We start from the raw sequence: 22,575 nt of genomic DNA on the forward strand, positions 1-22,575 counted from the left end.
GTGTAAACATCGTTCTAAGTTCTATTATTATAGTCCAATATATATATAAATCTTAATTTATCTTACTCCAACTAAACCGTTTTTCAGCCAATAAGTGACAATGTTTATTATTTGTTGCTATAGTAACTGGAGATTATGTATCTCTATTGGTTACTAGGTTTGATAGACTTAAGTTTGCAGCCAATCAAGGCCAGATCCATTGATTGGTGAATAACGGTCACATGACCGCAAATGTCGATGACACATTCTGGCATTGGAAATTATACACATCTTTTGGTCAGTGAAGTTGATAGACTTGAGGCATAGCCTATCAGAATCATACCTATTGATTAATCAGTGGCGGTCACATGACCGCACATAACAGTGACACATTATCACATTCATTATTCGATGCTTCTTATGTCCCACCCCGAGCCATTGAGACTTCTACTGATGTTGATATATGATTTTTGCTGCTGATACTTGAAAGCCAGGAGCCAAGTGTTTACATGCAGAATGTTGGTTGATACATTTGTCTCCACAGTGATTTTGACACTTAATGTGTGAAGTAATGTATCCAGAGGTACAGATGGGTCCACTAGTTTTCCGTGCCTAGGCACAACATGGTTTAGTAACATAAACCCTTCATCTATTGTTCTCGGCTGCAATACAATACAGAGAATACAGCAGGGATTAAGTTATTACAGCAGGGGATTAAGTCCGACTGGCCAGTCTCAATTAATCCTATTAAAGGTCAAGATAAACGTGGACCCATCTGTATGCCTTGTTATAGGGAATTTAACCTTTATATTACTGCGTTATGAGAGAAATATAATATTGATTGTATCCAACAAAATTATACTGTGTTCAAAAAATTGCTAGAGTATATTATTTTAGCACACTTTAGAAGATAGAATCACTGTGGAGACAAATGTATTCTTAGACAAGGGTGGCATGTTCATATCAAATTTTAAACAAATGAAATAAAATTGTATTTTAAACAATAAGATTTAAAGGGACGGAGTGCACCCAATAGAATCCGATTATTTTCCTTTCTGCCAAATTCTTAAACAGGTATACGTGTAGTATATGTGTGTGTGTGTAAGAGTTGCAACTAGAGGGAGGATAGAGAAGCATATGCCCCAGGCGCAGTATTTGAGGGGTTGCAAAGACCTCCATCTGGCTCCTTCCACCAGCCGCTACCTCAGCCAGCTGCTCTTACTCCCCCCGCTCACTGCTGCAACATATGCCTTACTAATTGCACCCCCACAATCGCGCCCCCCCCCCTGCAATCACCCCCACCCCATGCTGCATGTGCTCTGGTTGGTGTAGCCAACTTACCCCAAAGCTCTGTGGGCTGAGCAGCGATGTGTGTGGGAGCTATAGGAGGCAGCCGGCCTGGTCACACTGCTGCTGTGTGAACACCTGGCCATGTACACAGTGGGGATCTGGCAGGGCCCATACCTGGCAGCAGAGGAGGACTGTCTCCGGGCCCTGGGGTGGACTTACAGTGCATAGACCACGGGGGGGCTCATCACTTTCCAACACTCGGCCAGCTGCTGTGCTACCTGGTGCTGGAGTCTGGGTGCAGGACAGGAAAATCTGGGCATCAGTGAGTACGGGGACCCTGCATTGTGTCTCCCTAAACTATATACTGTATACACCTACCCGCTGTCTACCCTCACTATATACTGTGTACACCACCTGCGGTATACTGTACCTCACTATATGCTGTAAACACCTGCTGTCTACCCTCACTATATATTGTATATAGTGAGGGTAGACAGCAAGTCGGTGTATATGTTGGGGTCCAACTGCCGGAGTAGGGATATTACTGCATGGCATAATATGCTATAAAGGGCATTACTAGTTTGTCATATTGTTAATAAAGGGCTCCACTGTGTGACATAATGTGTATAAGGGGTACTACTGTGTGGCATAATTTGAATTGGTAGTGGTGGGCGCCAAATTACTACCTTGCCCACCGGGTGATGAAAATCCGAGTTTTGGCACTGGTAATTGCATGTGTGTGTGTGAATGGGGTAGGGGGGGAAAGTAGTGTGAGAAAAACAGCCAGCAGAGAAGAGGGAGGTGTTACACAGACCCATCACCCTCTCTGGTGGTGTCAGTAAGAGACATATAATTTATTTTTTAGAGGGGGTTGTACCTAGGGGCGGCCTAACCCCTAAATCCACCTCTTCCGCTTCATAAATATAGGCCAAAATGTTTTAGAGACTTTGATTTGAAATTAATTAGTTTACATCACATTATGGGCAGGATATAATGGAGTCCAAGATAGCCGGAGGTGCGAGATGCTGACCGATCTTAAACATTTGTTTAAAGGGCAATCACTTACAAGGCATGGTTTTGCCTTGTAAGTGTTTGCCCCTTTAAAAAAATGTCTGAGATATGCCAGCATCCCGCACCTTCAGCAATCTTGGACTTCATTAGATCCCACCAGTTATATGCTATCAACACTACACAAACATAAACTATGGTGTGTCTGATCTAATAAATGTGGTTTCAATTTTTTTTACTAATTACTTTAACTGTGAATCTGTAACGCCTTATCACACTTATAGGGCCAGATGTAATGACGCCCAAGTTCAGCAGCCGTGCAGGATGCCGGCTGACCTCAAATGTTTTTTTAAAGGGGCAATCACTTACAACTCGGGCGTCATTATATCCAGCCCTTAGATTGTACGACCATCATCACAATTTGATACTACATAACACATTTGAAAAAATTCACACAAAGGTAGAGACACTTATATAGTTATTTTTAAAGATACCATGCAATAGATTTCTATTTATTACAATGCACTGATTAATAAGAAAACATTAATACATTTTAGGTGCGCTATATACAAGTACAAAAAATACGCTATGTTTGGGTCCCAACTGAGTGCAAGTTTATGAAATCTGGGTGAGTTAAATGGAATTCATACGTGACAGAGTTTCATGCATCAAATCTATGTTGTAAGGATTATGATGTTTTGCTCCAGGGTTCTAGATGATGACCTATCTTGCTCAGACATACATTCAAAATATGGTTTTGGTCTCACCAAAGAAGAACAAGAAATCAGGTATGAAACATTCGACATACTGCTTCAATTTTTTTTTTTTTAAGTACATGATAGTAATTCTTCCCCATGGTATTAGTACTGCTGCCTGCCGATACTGGAATTGGGGTAATAATTATTATCATGTAGATATTTGGATGTAGAATGTATGTTCGCCCAGCGCTCTTGTAAGGTTTCTCCAGATTCTTGGGTCCTTCTCCCTATGATAGAGAAATTCCAAATCAAACTCCAGTGACACTGGATTTGAAGTGTGTAAGTACATTTCTGGCTGTAAACTCTATATAATTTGCTGGCAAAATATAGATAAAATAAAATGATAGTACACATCCTCTCTTTATGAGTTTTGCTAATGTTATATATGTGTTTAGCAACTGTTGTACAGTTATATTTATGTTATGTTTGGGCAGACGACAAATCTGTGGGCTAAACACAATTACAGTGAAGATCACTCCAATCTGGAAACTATTGTTCAAAGAGGTAGGATCATTATATATTCTTATGCAATAGAAAAATACCTCACTGTGCGCTCAGTCATTTTTTTTGCAGCAATGTATCAACATTCTGTATATTCCATATAGATAAATGTATTTTTAAATAGTCCTAAAGATCATACTGTACAGTGCCTGTCACTCATGACTCTAACTCACCCGCTCTAGTGTAACACTCACTCACGGTGGCCAGTGGATTGGGCATTTCTCAGAATCAGGGCCCATATTATTAAGCATTAAAAATTGATAAAGTAGAGAGTGATAAAGAGTGATACAGTACCAACAATCAGCTCCTAACTGTCATTTTTTAAACACAGTCTGTAACATGGCAGTTAGGAAGCTGATTGGCTGGTACTTTATCACTATTTATCACTCTCAACTTTATCACTTTTTAAGGCTTAATACATTTGGGCCCAGGTGCACTGCAAGAGGGAGGCTTCTATTTCTTCCTTGGCAGTGAGGTGAACAGGGCTGTTTCTAGCCAATTTGGCTCCCAGTGCGATATTAAAAATGCACCCATTCCCCCACCCCCCCAATGACATTAAAAAAATGCCGCCCCCCCCCCCCCCCATAGCTATAAAAAATATAAATTTGCACACGCCAAAGGTGAGCACGCTCCCAGCAAGGGGCGGTGGCCTCATTAAAATGAGCATGGTCTCGCTAAAAATGGGCATGGTCTCATCTGAAAAGACTACCTTACACCCCAGTTTTGACCCTGCACCAACAGATCACAGCCACCACAGGGAAAAAAATAAATTCCACCATATTAAGCCCCACACAGTATTGTGCCACACACCTCAATGCCCTTGATACATTGGCCTGGAGACAGCATAAGGAAGTGATAAACCAGTGATTAGTGCAAGGTGATAAACGCACCAGCCAATCAGCTTCTAACTTAATTTACATATTGGAGGTGATTGCCTGGTGCGTTTATCACCTTGCACTTATCACTGGTTTATCACTTCCTTATGCCGTCTCCAGGTTAATACATCTGCCCCATTATGCCCTACAGTAAAGCTTCTAATTACTTTTAAATTACCTGCTCGCTGCCAAGGGTTTCATGCACTGGGTGTCATGTTGGTTGCCAGGGGTTTCATGCTCAGGGACGGGTGTCATGATTTTTGCCAGGGCTGTGTAATGCCAGTTGCCAGGGCTGTGTAATGCCAGTTGCCAGGGCTGTGTAGTGCTCTTTGGGGTGTTTACAGTGCCCGCCCAGCCGCCCACCAGCATCTCCCTCCTGTTCCTCCCGCCCGCCCGATCGCCAGTCAGCCCGCCTGTTCACCAGCCAGCCCGCCTATTGCTGTGTCCTGGCTTCCCCTCTGCCCCATCATTAGTACACCGCTCGGGGGCGGAGTTTAGCGTCATTATGCAAATGCCCCCCAAGCGTAGTAGTAATGACGGGGAGGAGGGGGAGCCCTAGGAGCCACCAAAATAGCTGTGGCAGGTGCCCCGTGCAAAGGCCCACCTCGCCTGCCACAAGAAACGGCTCTGGACATTGACACCCACAGGAGGAGGGGACTCAGGCTGGGGAGCAGGGGAGTAATGGTGAGTCTTTCACCTTCGGCTGTGGTGCACCCCTGCTTCCCCCACACGATTGCTATCAGCTAAGCCCCACCCCTCACAAAAAGGGGTGTGGTTTTAAAGAAGTGATGCCCACTTGGGAATTAACTGGCCCCGGGACCAACCCCTCCCTGCTTGATAGCTGCAGCGGCTGTAAACTCTGGAGGGGGAGACTTGTAAGGGCGCAGCTCTGTCTGCACCCCTTGCTTCCCCTCCTCCTGTCATTGTGCTCCGCTCGGGGGGCAGAGTTTAGCAGAATGACGCATTCGTGTCATGACGTCACAACGCAAAAGCGTCATTCCATGAATCTCTGCAACCCCGAGTGGAGTAGTAATGATGGGGAGGAGGGGGAGCACCAGGAGAGAGCCACCAAAAGAGCTGCGGCAGGTGCCCCATGCAAAGGCACGGCCCGCCCGCCTCAAGAAACAGCTCTGGAGGTGAAGGTAACCCCAACTCCAGACACAATAAATACGTGTTCATAAATAATTTTAGTTTACTTAACAGTTATAGCACTCATGGTCCAAGGTTGTCTGATGCCTCCAAACATAGTAAGAAACTTGACAACTCTACCAATTAGGGAGGCCAATCCCGGGCCGTTTTTTCAGTACCGGGATTCGGGATTGAAAAATGGTCAATCCCGGGGATCCCGGGATCCCGGGATTGCAGTAGGGATCAGTGAAAGTTGTAGAGAGCAGCGCTGGAGGGAGGGTGTAGGTAGCGGTGCGGGAGGTAGGGAGTGTGTAGGTAGCGGTGCGGGAGGTAGGGAGTGTGTAGGTAGCTGTGCGGGAGGTAGGGAGGGTGTAGTTAGCGGTGTGGGAGGTAGGGAGGGTGTAGGTAGCGGTGCGGGACTCAGGAGGGAGGGTGTAGGTCGCGGCAGGGAGGGTTGGTAGCGGCGCGGGAGGGAGGCTGTAGGGAGCACCACTGAATGCACGGCGGGAGAGAGGGTGGGTGTAAGTAATAGTACTTACTATTAGGCAGGGCGGCAACCATGAACACACTGAACGCGCCGGCATTTCAAATGAAGCGCCGGCCGCCAGCCAACCAGAGCTGGCGGACCGGTAGCCAATCAGGGAAGCGGCTGCAGCAGTCAGATTGGCTTCCAGTCCGCCAGCTCTGATTGGCTGGCGGCCGGCGCTACATTTGAAGTGCCGCCGTGTTCAACTTGTTCATGGCTGCCGCCCGCCTAATATTAGTAAGTACTATTACTTACGCCCACCCTCCCGCGCATGCACAGTATAATCCCGTGAATCCCGGGATTGGATGCTCCAATCCCGGGATTCAAATCTCGGCATTTTTGGGCCCAAATCCCGGGATCCCGCCTATCCCGATCCGGGGATTGGCCTCCCTACTACCAATACCACAAAATGTTCAGCATAAATGTCAATATATTTCTCTATACCTTTATATAGCAAGCTTTAGCTCCTCTGTTTTGTAAGTAATACATTTTTAGTCACAATATATTCTTAAAACATTTGCAATCTGGATTTCAATCTACCTAAAATGCAAACAAATGATAAGGAAATACATTACTCCAAATGTAAGGCGGTAACTCTATATAGTCCACAGTTACTCTGCAAACCCTCTTCTATTAATATTGCAATGATGTGGCTAGTATGGTGGTTCACATAGTATTTACTTATAGCTATTGTCGCAAACCAGCTTGGTTTTCATTTGCTGTATATATAGTACTATAACTGGATGAGGTTGTTTAGCTGGAAATTACTGTCTCCCTACAGAGTTGCTACAAAGTATACTGTAGTTGTCACTACCCCAGGTTAATGTTCACTGGGAAGACTGTAGCCAATTTATAGTATCTCACTAACTATTAAGCTATTTTATATTTTATACCATCAACTCCTTTACAGTTCAAAATTCTTATGCTGCAATGCAAAATAGCGAATATCTTAAATTTACCCCTTATTTTAGTATTTTGCACACAGAACAGTATCAAAGTGACATATTGGGGGGAACTCAATTGTTATTGCCCCCAATCTTCCGTCTAAAGTGACGGAAGATCGCTGGGGGGATATATATAATTGATGTCCCCTATCGCGCTGATCGCACCCATTAGTGTCAAGTTTAGCTGCGTAAAGTGACTAAACCCAACTAAACTTATAGGTACGATCAGGAAAAGTGCCATTTGGGCACCCAAACCAATCACTTTTCACACATTTCAGCTCGCCACTCCCGGTGGGTGCGAGCTGAAATATAGACGCTGGCAGCCGATCCCGCCTGAACGGAGTTACATTTGAATAGCTCCGTTGGGTGCAATCTAGTTGCTGCCGACATCAAATACATTTGAATCCCGCCCTTAATCTAGTATTGACCACTATAGTTACCGACAAGACAACTTCTGTAACTTTGGTATATACAGTATCAGTGGCAAACGCAGGATTTCTAGAGGGGGGTTTCCAAATGCAATTCACAATCTCCCACTCTGCTGAACATTTCGCCAGTGCAGGAGACTGGGGGAGCAGTAGAAGAACCTAATAACAACCCTGGACATTAATGTACACATTGGTCTTTTTACACACTGGATACTGTATGGAATACGGAATTAATATTTAACACTATAGATGGTCTATATATAAATACCATAATAAATAAATACATAAATATAATAGAACCAGTACTGCACTTTCTAAGCACACATTCTCCCACTTCATGGTAAGGCTCCTGGTAGCTGCTCTCTGGTCCAGTGCAATGACTGAGGACTCAGATCCACACACACAGAAAACTTGGCAGAAGAAGCTGCTAGCACTGGGCATGTGCAGCAGCTCTGCTCTGTTCCTTGCACTGCATGTTGTGGCAGCGGCTCTCAGATTGCTATTGTTATCATAATTTGAGCAACTTGCCAAGTAAAGGGGGGATTTTGGGCAACCAGAAACCCCACCTGAGTTTGCCTATGAGTATCAATACAATTGTAACAAGTATGTAGTGCTGATCAGAAAAATACCTTCCGCTCATTTTTCTAAAGACTGCTTTTGTACACTATTTAATAATGCTAATAATCGTTATGCAAGTAGTTATCATTTCTCCAGTAACCCTTGAGTCACTATGACAGTAACCACATTCTAAGCACTAGAACCTGAGGCAGCCAGAAAGTTGAGGGACACCACAACAAGGAGTGGTGTAACTGTACTATCCTGTAAGGCGGTGTGACTGCACTATCCTGTACAGAATATATAGAAGATACCGCAAGTAAGGGGTGCAGATCTGATACACCCTAGATTGCATATACAGTCAATTCCAATGGCCTCACGAGAACAGACCTGGATAACTGCTGGTATTGGAGAATGTTCCTCCAAATGATCTTTAGACTGCTGTAAGTCCTCTCAAAGTACCACCAGCGCGTTTCAGCTCATAACCACAGTCTTTTTCAAGGTGCATGCTCCATGGTGGGTTGGAGCTGCACATATCCCCCCCAAGTAATCGCCATTGGGTAAAAATGTGGGCATGTTTCAGAATAATATAATTAGCTTAAAAGAACATAAAATACACCTTTAAAATACACATTTTATCATTAGAAACATTCTGCGCTTTTTCACCAGTTTAATGTGTCGCTAAGTGTTAATGACTTAATGTATAGTATTCTATGAATTTTCGGTATGCATTCCACTATGAACGTATGTAAATCCGGCCTATTGAAACGCACCCTCCTAGAACATTATTAGGGGTTTGCCAATGTGGTATAAATCATCAGATTACAAACATTTTTATATGTATTACCTGATTGTGAATTGTGATTTTTTTTTTGTTTGTGTCTATGTATATGTGTGTTTTATGTTATAAATAAATGTGTTTGTTTTTCAAGAGAAGCCATTTTCTGTGAAATCTATGAACAGATTGTATTTAATTTTATTTTTATTTTAATATATTTTATTTTAATATATTTTATTTTAACCTATTTCTCATTGGCACAATCTATTCTTCAAGATCTATAGATCTTAACCTGTATCAAATAAATTGTTACCAAAGTAAATTTGACCAATATGTTTTATTTGTCCTTAACCACTTGCCTGTCATGGTTGATCATGTGTGACCACACCAGGATGGGCATACTGAAGACCACCCAACCAGGATGTGCGTTATCTGACCTGGCCCCTCTGTTCATGGTAACCTCCCCTCTGTGCCTGTCTGCTGCCGATCAGCTGATTGGTCAACACAGCAGGACCCTCTACCCAGTCGTTGCACAGAGGAGCAGCCGCCTAGGAAATTTACATTTCCCGGCACCCTTCCAGCCCCCCAGTGTGTGCTTGGCAATCAAATGTACACAGAAAATAAAAGTCACGATGGCCGCAATGTTTTCTAGTGTTCTGATGTTCTAATATTTGGTTGCTTCTTAAACGATATTTTACAAATACAGTATTAAAAAAAGTATTAAAAAAAAGTCATTTTGGCTAAATTTAAATACATTTTCTTCACCTAATTCAAAATAAATGACTTTTTTGGGAAAAAAGGTGCCAGTTAAGTGGTTAAATGAAGTAAAGAATAGTTTTTTCAAACTTGGATCATATTACACTTTGTACAGCTGATGAATAATAATCTGCTGAAAAGAAAAACAATAATTATACACAAGAACATAGTGCACCGCATTACTGCTATTGGTATTTATTTATCATGTAACAGAACCCAGATTGAATGAGGGATTGGAGAAAGGGAGGTTGCTATGTACAGTATGTGCAGCTTGGACAGATGCTATGATTCACTGCTCACATTCATTCCCACCAGACTGCTTACTACGGTTTTATTATGCAAGCGATTATCTATAATATTTATGTTATTACTCATGTTTCATTTGTTTTACAGGTTTTCAATCCATTTTATGTTTTTCAAGTTTACTCTTTAAGCATGTGGATAGCTACATCATACATCGAATATAGCATAGCTATTTTGCTCATGTCCGTCATGTCTATTGCTGTAACCATATACAATCTGAGAGTGGTATGTATCCATATTAGATGATAAATGCTTTATTCCATTGCTGCACACATAGTAGGAAATGACTAAGATGTTTTTGTTTTCCATTTTTCCCTAGCAATCTGTGAAACTGCACAAAATGTCAGCAGCCTATAACAGCATTATGGTTACTGTACTTCATAAAAATGGAGGTAACAGAGAAAGATACATGATACACATACCTTTATTCATACACTAGTGACCAAAACTGTTGGAAAGTTGTGGGGAAACCTTGGCAGTCAGGAAAGCAATTAAAAAAAAAACCTTAGTGAATAGAGCGCACAGACTTTAGGGAAAATTACTTCAATAAAGTGAAACCGTTGAGTTTTTAATTTGCGTTTTTCTATGTTCTGTTTGCAAACTAAAGGCCAAACTGCACAGGACAGAGATCATAATATCTGTCCAACAGATCTGAATCCACAATCCTGATTTTACATATGGAAAGCATACAATGTATTACGCTTTAGTTTCCCATACCATGGGCCGGATGCAGAGCCAGCCCTAGGCATAGGCAAACTAGGGCCCAGGGCATTTGGTATGCCTAGTGGCACAAGCAGCATCAGCTGATTAAAATTATATGCAGAATGCCTATATTCTATGTATGACTGCGGCTGTATCTGCATACGAAATGATACATTACAGTATATTCCTGGAAATTTGTATGCAGATGCAATCACAGTTGCACACAGAATATAGGCATGCCACATATCATTTTAATCAGCAGACGCTGCTTGTGCATCTTAGCCACATAGTAAGGCAATATGATGCATGTTCATTGAAAAAGGCGCCTGACGTTAGCAGAGCTGCCAGCTGACTCACACCAGGCATCTCCTGCTGCATGGCATATTGAGGCAAGATGTATTAGGTAGAGATGAGCGGGTTCGGTTTCTCTGAATCCGAACCCGCCAGAACTTCATGTTTTTTTTCACGGGTCCGAGCGACTCGGATCTTCCCGCCTTGCTCGGTTAACCCGAGCGCGCCCGAACATCATCATGACGCTGTCGGATTCTCGCGAGGCTCGGATTCTATCGCGAGACTCGGATTCTATATAAGGAGCCGCGCGTCGCCGCCATTTTCACACGTGCATTGAGATTGATAGGGAGAGGACGTGGCTGGCGTCCTCTCCGTTTAGAATAGATTAGAGAGACACTTGATTTACTAATTTTGGGGAGCATTAGGAGTACTCAGTACAGTGCAGAGTTTTGCTGATAGTGACCACCAGTTTTATTTATAATCCGTTCTCTGCCTGAAAAAAGCGATACACAGCACACAGTGACTCAGTCACATACCATATCTGTGTGCACTGCTCAGGCTCAGGCCAGTGTGCTGCATCATCTATTATCTATATATAATATTATATATATCTGTCTGACTGCTCAGCTCACACAGCTTATAATTGTGGGGGAGACTGGGGAGCACTACTGCAGTGCCAGTTATAGGTTATAGCAGGAGCCAGGAGTACATAATATATTATATAGTGAGTGACCACCAGACACACAGTGCAGTTTATTTAATATATCCGTTCTCTGCCTGAAAAAAGCGATACACACAGTGACTCAGTCAGTCACATACCATATCTGTGTGCACTGCTCAGGCTCAGGCCAGTGTGCTGCATCATCTATATATATTATATATCTGTCTGACTGCTCAGCTCACACAGCTTATAATTGTGGGGGAGACTGGGGAGCACTACTGCAGTGCCAGTTATAGGTTATAGCAGGAGCCAGGAGTACATAATATTATATTAAAATTAAACAGTGCACACTTTTGCTGCAGGAGTGCCACTGCCAGTGTGACTAGTGACCAGTGACCTGACCACCAGTATATATAATATTAGTAGTATACTATCTCTTTATCAACCAGTCTATATTAGCAGCAGACACAGTACAGTGCGGTAGTTCACGGCTGTGGCTACCTCTGTGTCGGCACTCGGCAGCCCGTCCATAATTGTATATACCACCTAACCGTGGTTTTTTTTTCTTTCTTTATACATACATACTAGTTACGAGTATACTATCTCTTTATCAACCAGTCTATATATTAGCAGCAGACACAGTACAGTGCGGTAGTTCATGGCTGTGGCTACCTCTGTGTCGGCACTCGGCAGCCCGTCCATAATTGTATATACCACCTAACCGTGGTTTTTTTTTCTTTCTTTATACATACATACTAGTTACGAGTATACTATCTCTTTATCAACCAGTCTATATATTAGCAGCAGACACAGTACAGTGCGGTAGTTCACGGCTGTGGCTACCTCTGTGTCGGCACTCGGCAGCCCGTCCATAATTGTATATACCACCTAACCGTGGTTTTTTTTTCTTTCTTTATACATACATACTAGTTACGAGTATACTATCTCTTTATCAACCAGTCTATATATTAGCAGCAGACACAGTACAGTGCGGTAGTTCACGGCTGTGGCTACCTCTGTGTCGGCACTCGGCAGCCCGTCCATAATTGTATATACCACCTAACCGTGGTTTTTTTTTCTTTCTTTATACATACATACTAGTTACGAGTATACTATCTCTTTATCAACCAGTCTATATTAGCAGCAGACACAGTACAGTGCGGTAGTTCACGGCTGTGGCTACCTCTGTGTCGGCACTCGGCAGCCCGTCCATAATTGTATATACCACCTAACCGTGGTTTTTTTTTCTTTCTTTATACATACATACTAGTTACGAGTATACTATCTCTTTATCAACCAGTCTATATATTAGCAGCAGACACAGTACAGTGCGGTAGTTCACGGCTGTGGCTACCTCTGTGTCGGCACTCGGCAGCCCGTCCATAATTGTATATACCACCTAACCGTGGTTTTTTTTTCTTTCTTTATACATACATACTAGTTACGAGTATACTATCTCTTTATCAACCAGTCTATATATTAGCAGCAGACACAGTACAGTGCGGTAGTTCACGGCTGTGGCTACCTCTGTGTCGGCACTCGGCAGCCCGTCCATAATTGTATATACCACCTAACCGTGGTTTTTTTTTCTTTCTTTATACATACATACTAGTTACGAGTATACTATCTCTTTATCAACCAGTCTATATATTAGCAGCAGACACAGTACAGTGCGGTAGTTCACGGCTGTGGCTACCTCTGTGTCGGCACTCGGCAGCCCGTCCATAATTGTATATACCACCTAACCGTGGGTTTTTTTTCTTTCTTTATACATACATACTAGTTACGAGTATACTATCTCTTTATCAATCAGTCTATATTAGCAGCAGACACAGTACAGTGCGGTAGTTCACGGCTGTGGCTACCTCTGTGTCGGCACTCGGCAGCCCGTCCATAATTGTATATACCACCTAACCGTGGTTTTTTTTTCTTTCTTTATACATACATACTAGTTACGAGTATACTATCTCTTTATCAACCAGTCTATATATTAGCAGCAGACAGTACAGTGCGGTAGTTCACGGCTGTGGCTACCTCTGTGTCGGCACTCGGCAGCCCGTCCATAATTGTATATACCACCTAACCGTGGTTTTTTTTCTTTCTTTATACATACATACTAGTTACGAGTATACTATCTCTTTATCAACCAGTCTATATATTAGCAGCAGACACAGTACAGTGCGGTAGTTCACGGCTGTGGCTACCTCTGTGTCGGCACTCGGCAGCCCGTCCATAATTGTATATACCACCTAACCGTGGTTTTTTTTTCTTTCTTTATACATACATACTAGTTACGAGTATACTATCTCTTTATCAACCAGTCTATATATTAGCAGCAGACACAGTACAGTGCGGTAGTTCACGGCTGTGGCTACCTCTGTGTCGGCACTCGGCAGCCCGTCCATAATTGTATACTAGTATCCAATCCATCCATCTCCATTGTTTACCTGAGGTGCCTTTTAGTTGTGCCTATTAAAATATGGAGAACAAAAATGTTGAGGTTCCAAAATTAGGGAAAGATCAAGATCCACTTCCACCTCGTGCTGAAGCTGCTGCCACTAGTCATGGCCGAGACGATGAAATGCCAGCAACGTCGTCTGCCAAGGCCGATGCCCAATGTCATAGTACAGAGCATGTCAAATCCAAAACACCAAATATCAGTAAAAAAAGGACTCCAAAACCTAAAATAAAATTGTCAGAGGAGAAGCGTAAACTTGCCAATATGCCATTTACCACACGGAGTGGCAAGGAACGGCTGAGGCCCTGGCCTATGTTCATGGCTAGTGGTTCAGCTTCACATGAGGATGGAAGCACTCAGCCTCTCGCTAGAAAAATGAAAAGACTCAAGCTGGCAAAAGCAGCACAGCAAAGAACTGTGCATTCTTCGAAATCCCAAATCCACAAGGAGAGTCCAATTGTGTCGGTTGCGATGCCTGACCTTCCCAACACTGGACGTGAAGAGCATGCGCCTTCCACCATTTGCACGCCCCCTGCAAGTGCTGGAAGGAGCACCCGCAGTCCAGTTCCTGATAGTCAGATTGAAGATGTCAGTGTTGAAGTACACCAGGATGAGGAGGATATGGGTGTTGCTGGCGCTGGGGAGGAAATTGACCAGGAGGATTCTGATGGTGAGGTGGTTTGTTTAAGTCAGGCACCCGGGGAGACACCTGTTGTCCGTGGGAGGAATATGGCCGTTGACATGCCAGGTGAAAATACCAAAAAAATCAGCTCTTCGGTGTGGAGGTATTTCACCAGAAATGCGGACAACAGGTGTCAAGCCATGTGTTCCCTTTGTCAAGCTGTAATAAGTAGGGGTAAGGACGTTAACCACCTCGGAACATCCTCCCTTATACGTCACCTGCAGCGCATTCATAATAAGTCAGTGACAAGTTCAAAAACTTTGGGTGACAGCGGAAGCAGTCCACTGACCAGTAAATCCCTTTCTCTTGTAACCAAGCTCACGCAAACCACCCCACCAACTCCCTCAGTGTCAATTTCCTCCTTCCCCAGGAATGCCAATAGTCCTGCAGGCCATGTCACTGGCAATTCTGACGAGTCCTCTCCTGCCTGGGATTCCTCCGATGCATCCTTGCGTGTAACGCCTACTGCTGCTGGCGCTGCTGTTGTTGCCGCTGGGAGTCGATGGTCATCCCAGAGGGGAAGTCGTAAGCCCACTTGTACTACTTCCAGTAAGCAATTGACTGTTCAACAGTCCTTTGCGAGGAAGATGAAATATCACAGCAGTCATCCTACTGCAAAGCGGATAACTGAGTCCTTGACAACTATGTTGGTGTTAGACGTGCGTCCGGTATCCGCCGTTAGTTCACAGGGAACTAGACAATTTATTGAGGCAGTGTGCCCCCGTTACCAAATACCATCTAGGTTCCACTTCTCTAGGCAGGCGATACCGAGAATGTACACGGACGTCAGAAAAAGACTCACCAGTGTCCTAAAAAATGCAGTTGTACCCAATGTCCACTTAACCACGGACATGTGGACAAGTGGAGCAGGGCAGGGTCAGGACTATATGACTGTGACAGCCCACTGGGTAGATGTATGGACTCCCGCCGCAAGAACAGCAGCGGCGGCACCAGTAGCAGCATCTCGCAAACGCCAACTCTTTCCTAGGCAGGCTACGCTTTGTATCACCGCTTTCCAGAATACGCACACAGCTGAAAACCTCTTACGGCAACTGAGGAAGATCATCGCGGAATGGCTTACCCCAATTGGACTCTCCTGTGGATTTGTGGCATCGGACAACGCCAGCAATATTGTGTGTGCATTAAATATGGGCAAATTCCAGCACGTCCCATGTTTTGCACATACCTTGAATTTGGTGGTGCAGAATTTTTTAAAAAACGACAGGGGCGTGCAAGAGATGCTGTCGGTGGCCAGAAAAATTGCGGGACACTTTCGGCGTACAGGCACCACGTACAGAAGACTGGAGCACCACCAAAAACTACTGAACCTGCCCTGCCATCATCTGAAGCAAGAAGTGGTAACGAGGTGGAATTCAACCCTCTATATGCTTCAGAGGTTGGAGGAGCAGCAAAAGGCCATTCAAGCCTATACAATTGAGCACGATATAGTAGGTGGAATGCACCTGTCTCAAGTGCAGTGGAGAATGATTTCAACGTTGTGCAAGGTTCTGATGCCCTTTGAACTTGCCACACGTGAAGTCAGTTCAGACACTGCCAGCCTGAGTCAGGTCATTCCCCTCATCAGGCTTTTGCAGAAGAAGCTGGAGGCATTGAAGAAGGAGCTAAAAGGGAGCGATTCCGCTAGGCATGTGGGACTTGTGGATGCAGCCCTTAATTCGCTTAACAAGGATTCACGGGTGGTCAATCTGTTGAAATCAGAGCACTACATTTTGGCCACCGTGCTCGATCCTAGATTTAAAGCCTACCTTGGATCTCTCTTTCCGGCAGACACAGGTCTGCTGGGGTTGAAAGACCTGCTGGTGACAAAATTGTCAAGTCAAGCGGAACGCGACCTGTCAACATCTCCTCCTTCACATTCTCCCGCAACTGGGGGTGCGAGGAAAAGGCTCAGAATTCCGAGCCCACCCGCTGGCGGTGATGCAGGGCAGTCTGGAGCGACTGCTGATGCTGACATCTGGTCCGGACTGAAGGACCTGACAACGATTACGGACATGTCGTCTACTGTCACTGCATATGATTCTCTCAACATTGATAGAATGGTGGAGGATTATATGAGTGACCGCATCCAAGTAGGCACGTCACACAGTCCGTACTTATACTGGCAGGAAAAAGAGGCAATTTGGAGGCCCTTGCACAAACTGGCTTTATTCTACCTAAGTTGCCCTCCCACAAGTGTGTACTCCGAAAGAGTGTTTAGTGCCGCCGCTCACCTTGTCAGCAATCGGCGTACGAGGTTACATCCAGAAAATGTGGAGAAGATGATGTTCATTAAAATGAATTATAATCAATTCCTCCGCGGAGACATTGACCAGCAGCAATTGCCTCCACAAAGTACACAGGGAGCTGAGATGGTGGATTCCAGTGGGGACGAATTGATAATCTGTGAGGAGGGGGATGTACACGGTGATATATCGGAGGGTGAAGATGAGGTGGACATCTTGCCTCTGTAGAGCCAGTTTGTGCAAGGAGAGATTAATTGCTTCTTTTTTGGGGGGGGTCCAAACCAACCCGTCATATCAGTCACAGTCGTGTGGCAGACCCTGTCACTGAAATGATGGGTTGGTTAAAGTGTGCATGTCCTGTTTTGTTTATACAACATAAGGGTGGGTGGGAGGGCCCAAGGACAATTCCATCTTGCACCTCTTTTTTCTTTTCTTTTTCTTTGCATCATGTGCTGATTGGGGAGGGTTTTTTGGAAGGGACATCCTGCGTGACACTGCAGTGCCACTCCTAGATGGGCCCGGTGTTTGTGTCGGCCACTAGGGTCGCTAATCTTACTCACACAGTCAGCTACCTCATTGCGCCTCTTTTTTTCTTTGCGTCATGTGCTGTTTGGGGAGGGTTTTTTGGAAGGGACATCCTGCGTGACACTGCAGTGCCACTCCTAGATGGGCCCGGTGTTTGTGTCGGCCACTAGGGTCGCTAATCTTACTCACACAGCTACCTCATTGCGCCTCTTTTTTTCTTTGCGTCATGTGCTGTTTGGGGAGGGTTTTTTGGAAGGGACATCCTGCGTGACACTGCAGTGCCACTCCTAGATGGGCCCGGTGTTTGTGTCGGCCACTAGGGTCGCTTATCTTACTCACACAGCGACCTCGGTGCAAATTTTAGGACTAAAAATAATATTGTGAGGTGTGAGGTATTCAGAATAGACTGAAAATGAGTGTAAATTATGGTTTTTGAGGTTAATAATACTTTGGGATCAAAATGACCCCCAAATTCTATGATTTAAGCTGTTTTTTAGTGTTTTTTGAAAAAAACACCCGAATCCAAAACACACCCGAATCCGACAAAAAAAATTCGGTGAGGTTTTGCCAAAACGCGTTCGAACCCAAAACACGGCCGCGGAACCGAACCCAAAACCAAAACACAAAACCCGAAAAATTTCAGGCGCTCATCTCTAGTATTAGGACACATCTGTATCCAAGCAGAGGTCACAGTGTTAGCGGCAGTGTAAGTGTTGTTTGCGGGTGGTTGGTTGTGCAATTGTGTCCAGTATATGTGTAAGGGGCAGCATGTGTGTCATGCGTATATGCATTAATAATGTGCGGCAAATGTGTAAGGGGCACTATGTGTATCATTATGTGTATAAGTGCACTACTAATGTGTGGGATATGTGAAAGGGACATTATGTGTCTAAGGGCATTAATAATATGTGCATATGTGTAAGGTACATTATTTGTATAAGGTAATTAATAAAGGTTGGCATAATGTGTAAGGGGCATTACTGTGTGGTATTATGTGTATAAATGCATTAATAATGTGTGGCATTATGTGTATAAGTGTTACGATTCCTGTACTCCAGACTGGAGAAGATCTTATGGCAGAGATCTGAGTACAGGAATGAAATACAGGTTGTGGGAGCTGGAGAGCCTAGTAACCCCTGGCGCCCTAACTCCGTTGTCTCGCCCGTGTTATCAGAAATCCCCTGCGAGACTATGGTTGCTTGAGCCCATGGCAGCCGCGTTCGAAGGGCGGATTATGTCTGCCCAACCCCGATGCCCCCGCAGGTCTTAATGGGAGACAAGGGGAAGTCCGAGACAGGGTGATAACAAGGGGCCCTCTGACTAAGCAACCAAGCCAGGGGTTACAAGCTAACTAAACTAAATCAAAAGGTATGTGCGGACTAGCCGCCAGGGAAAAGGACAACCAAAGATCCACGGATCCGACACTCCTATCCGGCACCGCTGGACACCAGAGTGGATCTTGTGGAAGCGGAATCCTCCGCAAAGCTCCAGAACTCAAAATAAACACAATAATAAATAGTAGCGGACAAGCCGCAACACACGGCTGCGCCGCGACTCACGAACGCCACCAGATGTTAAAGGTGCTCGATCAGACTCCAGGAACAGATGGTAACTTCCGAGTACAGGATCACTGAGAACAGGAACAAACGAACAGACCGGGACTGGGAACTCTCTCTGCAGCAGAATCAGGCAAACAGGAAGCTATCACCGGCGTCTGTGAGGAGTCCTGGGAGTGCTTTTAACAGAGAGTCTTCCAATCAGCTGTTTGGAGGCTGATTGGATTAAATGCCATGCAGCTGACAAGCTGCATGGCCAGGGAAACAGATGAGTGATAATTACAACATGCCGTGCAGCTGCATGCTACACAGCCAGGAAACCAGTGATGATATAAACTTAGACCCAGCAACGGGGAACACGATCCGACAGTGGCGTCCCCGTTGCTAGGCGCCGGCCGCACTGACGAGCGGACCCTCGGCGCCTAACAGTACCCCCCCCTTGAGGAGGGGTCAAGGAACCCCTAAATCCGGGTTTCTGAGGAAATTCTTGAAAAAATGCCCTTTTGAGCCTTGGGGCATGAAGGTCCTCATCTAGGACCCACGACCTTTCCTCAGGACCAAAACCTCTCCAATGCACCAAAAAATAAAGCCGACCCCGGGACAACTTGGAATCGAGAACCTTCTCAACCACGAACTCCTGCTGACCCTGTACATTAACTGGTGATCTCCCCTGAGGTTTTTTACGAGGAAATCTGCTAGATGAAACATATGGTTTGAGCAAAGAGCAATGGAAGGTATTTCCGATCCGTAACGTTTTTGGTAGCTGTAACCGGAAAGCAACTGGATTGACTTTTTTGATAATGAGAAATGGACCAATAAATCTAGGACCCAATCTGGCTGAGGTTTGTCGAAGTTTGATATTGCGAGTCGACAGCCACACCCTGTCTCCTACTCTAAAAGTGCACGGCCGCCGGAACCTGTCCGAAAAATCTTTTTCCCTGAAAGCTGCTTTTCTGAGAGCTATGTGCACTTTTTTCCAAATAAGTTTAAGATGAGAGGTCAGGGCCAGAGAGGAGACAGAGGAATGTTGGAAAAATGAATTAGCTCTGGGGTGGAAACCAAAAACTGCAAAAAATGGAGACACATTGGTGGAGGAATGACAGGCATTATTATAAGCAAACTCTGCCAATGGAAGAAACTCAGACCAGTCATTTTGGAGTTTGGCCGAGTACAAACGCAAATATTGTTTTAAGGATTGGTTCACTCGCTCAGTCTGTCCATTTGATTGTGGATGATAACCGGAGGTTAATGATAATTTCATTTTTAACGAAGCACAAAAAGACTTCCAAAACTGTGCAATGAATTGTGGACCCCTGTCAGAAACAATATCAGTGGGTAACCCATGGAGTCTGAAAACATGACGGAGGAACAAGACTGCCAATCCCTGGGCAGATGGCAATCGGGGAAGACCAATAAAATGAGCCATCTTACTAAAACGGTCCACTACCACCCATATGACTGTGCATCCAGCTGACAGAGGGAGATCCACCACAAAATCCATGGAGATATGCGACCATGGTCTAAGGGGAACATTCAATGGCATAAGTTGACCAATAGGCAAAGAACGGGGAACTTTATGCTGTGCACAGACCTGACACAAAACAACAAACTCTTTAATGTCTTTAGAAAGACCAGGCCACCACACTGAGCGGGATACCAATTCAAAAGTTTTAGCGACTCCCAGATGCCCTGCAACTTTGCTATCATGAAATTCCTCCAAAACAGTTGCTCTCAAAAACTCAGGAACAAAAAGACGGCCAGCAGGAGTATTTCCCGGAGCTTGATGTTGAAGCAGCTTCAATTGAGAAAAAACATCCTGTGTGAGACCTGCCTGAATGACTGAAGGCGGAAGTATGAGAGTAACCGGACTGTTGTCTTGAACGGGAAGAAAACTGCGTGAGAGGGCATCTGCCTTGGTATTCTTGGAACCAGGTCTGAAGGTGATAATGAATTTGAAACGAGTGAAAAATAAAGCCCAACGAGCCTGTCGGGCATTCAGTCACTTAGCTGATTCAATGTATTGAAGATTTTTGTGATCCGTCAAAACAGAAATGGTATGGGTCGCTCCTTCAAGCCAATGTCTCCACTCCTCAAAAGCCCATTTAATAGCCAGCAACTCCCGATTACCAACATCGTAGTTGGATTCAGCAGATGAGAATTTCCTGGACATAAAGGCACAAGGATGTAACTCAAGGGAATCTGGATCCTTCTGAGAAAGGATAGCCCCTACACCAACCTCCGAGGCATCTACCTCAACGATGAAAGGCAATTCTGGGTTGGGATGTCTAAGGACAGGGGCTGAGACAAAGGCTTGTTTCAAGGCCTGAAAAGATACTTTAGCTTCACATGACCAATTGGTAGGATCTGCTCCCTTCTTAGTGAGTGCCACAATGGGAGCAACTATGTCAGAGAAAGAGTGAATAAACCTTCTATAGTAGTTTGCAAACCCTAAAAAGCGCTGAATTGCTTTTAAGTTGGTGGGTTGCGCCCAACTCAGGATGGCTTGGAGCTTCTTAGGTTCCATTCGGAATCCCCGAGGGGAAATAATGTACCCTAAAAAGGATACCTCCGTGACGTGAAATTCACACTTCTCCGGTTTGGCATACAAGTGATTTTCACGTAATTTCTTAAGTACCTGACGCACCTGGGTAACATGTTGTTCTATAGAGTCAGAATAAATCAAAATGTCGTCTAAATAGACCACAACGAATCTTCCCAGAAACTCACGGAGCACATCATTAATGAGATCCTGAAAGACTGCCGGAGCGTTAGATAGGCCGAATGGCATGACCAGATACTCATAGTGACCTGATTGAGTACTGAATGCCGTTTTCCACTCATCCCCTGATCTGATTCTAATGAGATTATATGCTCCTCTCAGGTCAATCTTAGAAAAAATAACAGCCGAACGTAGCTGATCAAAGAGGACAGAGATCAGAGGCAGAGGGTAAGTATTCTTTACTGAGATTTTATTCAGGGCTCGAAAGTCAATGCAGGGTCTGAGGGAACCATCCTTCTTCTCTACGAAGAAAAAACCTGCACTTAAAGGGGATTTAGATGGCCTGATAAACCCTTTCTCAAGACTTTCTTTCACATACTCATTCATGGCCACAGTTTCAGGACCAGACAATGCATATAACCTTCCTTTAGGCAACGTGGCACCAGGAATTAACTCAATGGTACAATCATAAGGCCTATGGTGAGGCAAAATATCTGCATTGCCCTTGGAAAACACATCCAAAAAATCTTGGTATTCTCCAGGAATATGTGCGGACCTGGCAGCAGCTACTCGGATAGGAAGTGTAATACATTCTTTATCACAGATGGTACTCCATTGTAGGATCTCCCCAGACTGCCAATCTATGATGGGATTATGAAAGGCCAGCCAAGGGTGACCCAGAACCACAGGAACTGCTGGACAATGGGTAAGAAAAAACTCAATCTTTTCAGAATGTAGAGCTCCCACCGAGAGCAAAACAGGAGGTGTACATAGAGAAATAACCCCATTGGATAAGGGACTCCCATCTAAACCATGCATGGTGATACACCTACTTAAGGTTAACTGAGGAATACCTAAGGCCTTGGCCCATGTTAAGTCCATAAAGTTTCCTGCAGCTCCACTGTCCAC

At 44.6% G+C, this 22,575-nt stretch overlaps 1 protein-coding gene across 1 annotated transcript in view; it reads left to right on the top strand.

Moving 5' to 3' along the window:
• Window positions 1-22,575, top strand: part of LOC134910908 (probable cation-transporting ATPase 13A4) — a 177,476-nt gene that overhangs the window by 21,837 nt on the left and 133,064 nt on the right. Inside the window, exons 4-8 of the mRNA XM_063919294.1 lie at window positions 2,835-2,905; window positions 2,985-3,065; window positions 3,470-3,539; window positions 9,920-10,054; window positions 10,149-10,221. Of these exons, the coding sequence (XP_063775364.1) occupies window positions 2,835-2,905; window positions 2,985-3,065; window positions 3,470-3,539; window positions 9,920-10,054; window positions 10,149-10,221 (430 nt within the window). The remainder of the gene's footprint in view (window positions 1-2,834; window positions 2,906-2,984; window positions 3,066-3,469; window positions 3,540-9,919; window positions 10,055-10,148; window positions 10,222-22,575) is intronic.

The sequence above is a fragment of the Pseudophryne corroboree genome, chromosome 4, assembly GCF_028390025.1.
Source record: "Pseudophryne corroboree isolate aPseCor3 chromosome 4, aPseCor3.hap2, whole genome shotgun sequence".
In the NCBI taxonomy this organism is placed as follows: Eukaryota; Metazoa; Chordata; class Amphibia; order Anura; family Myobatrachidae; genus Pseudophryne; species Pseudophryne corroboree.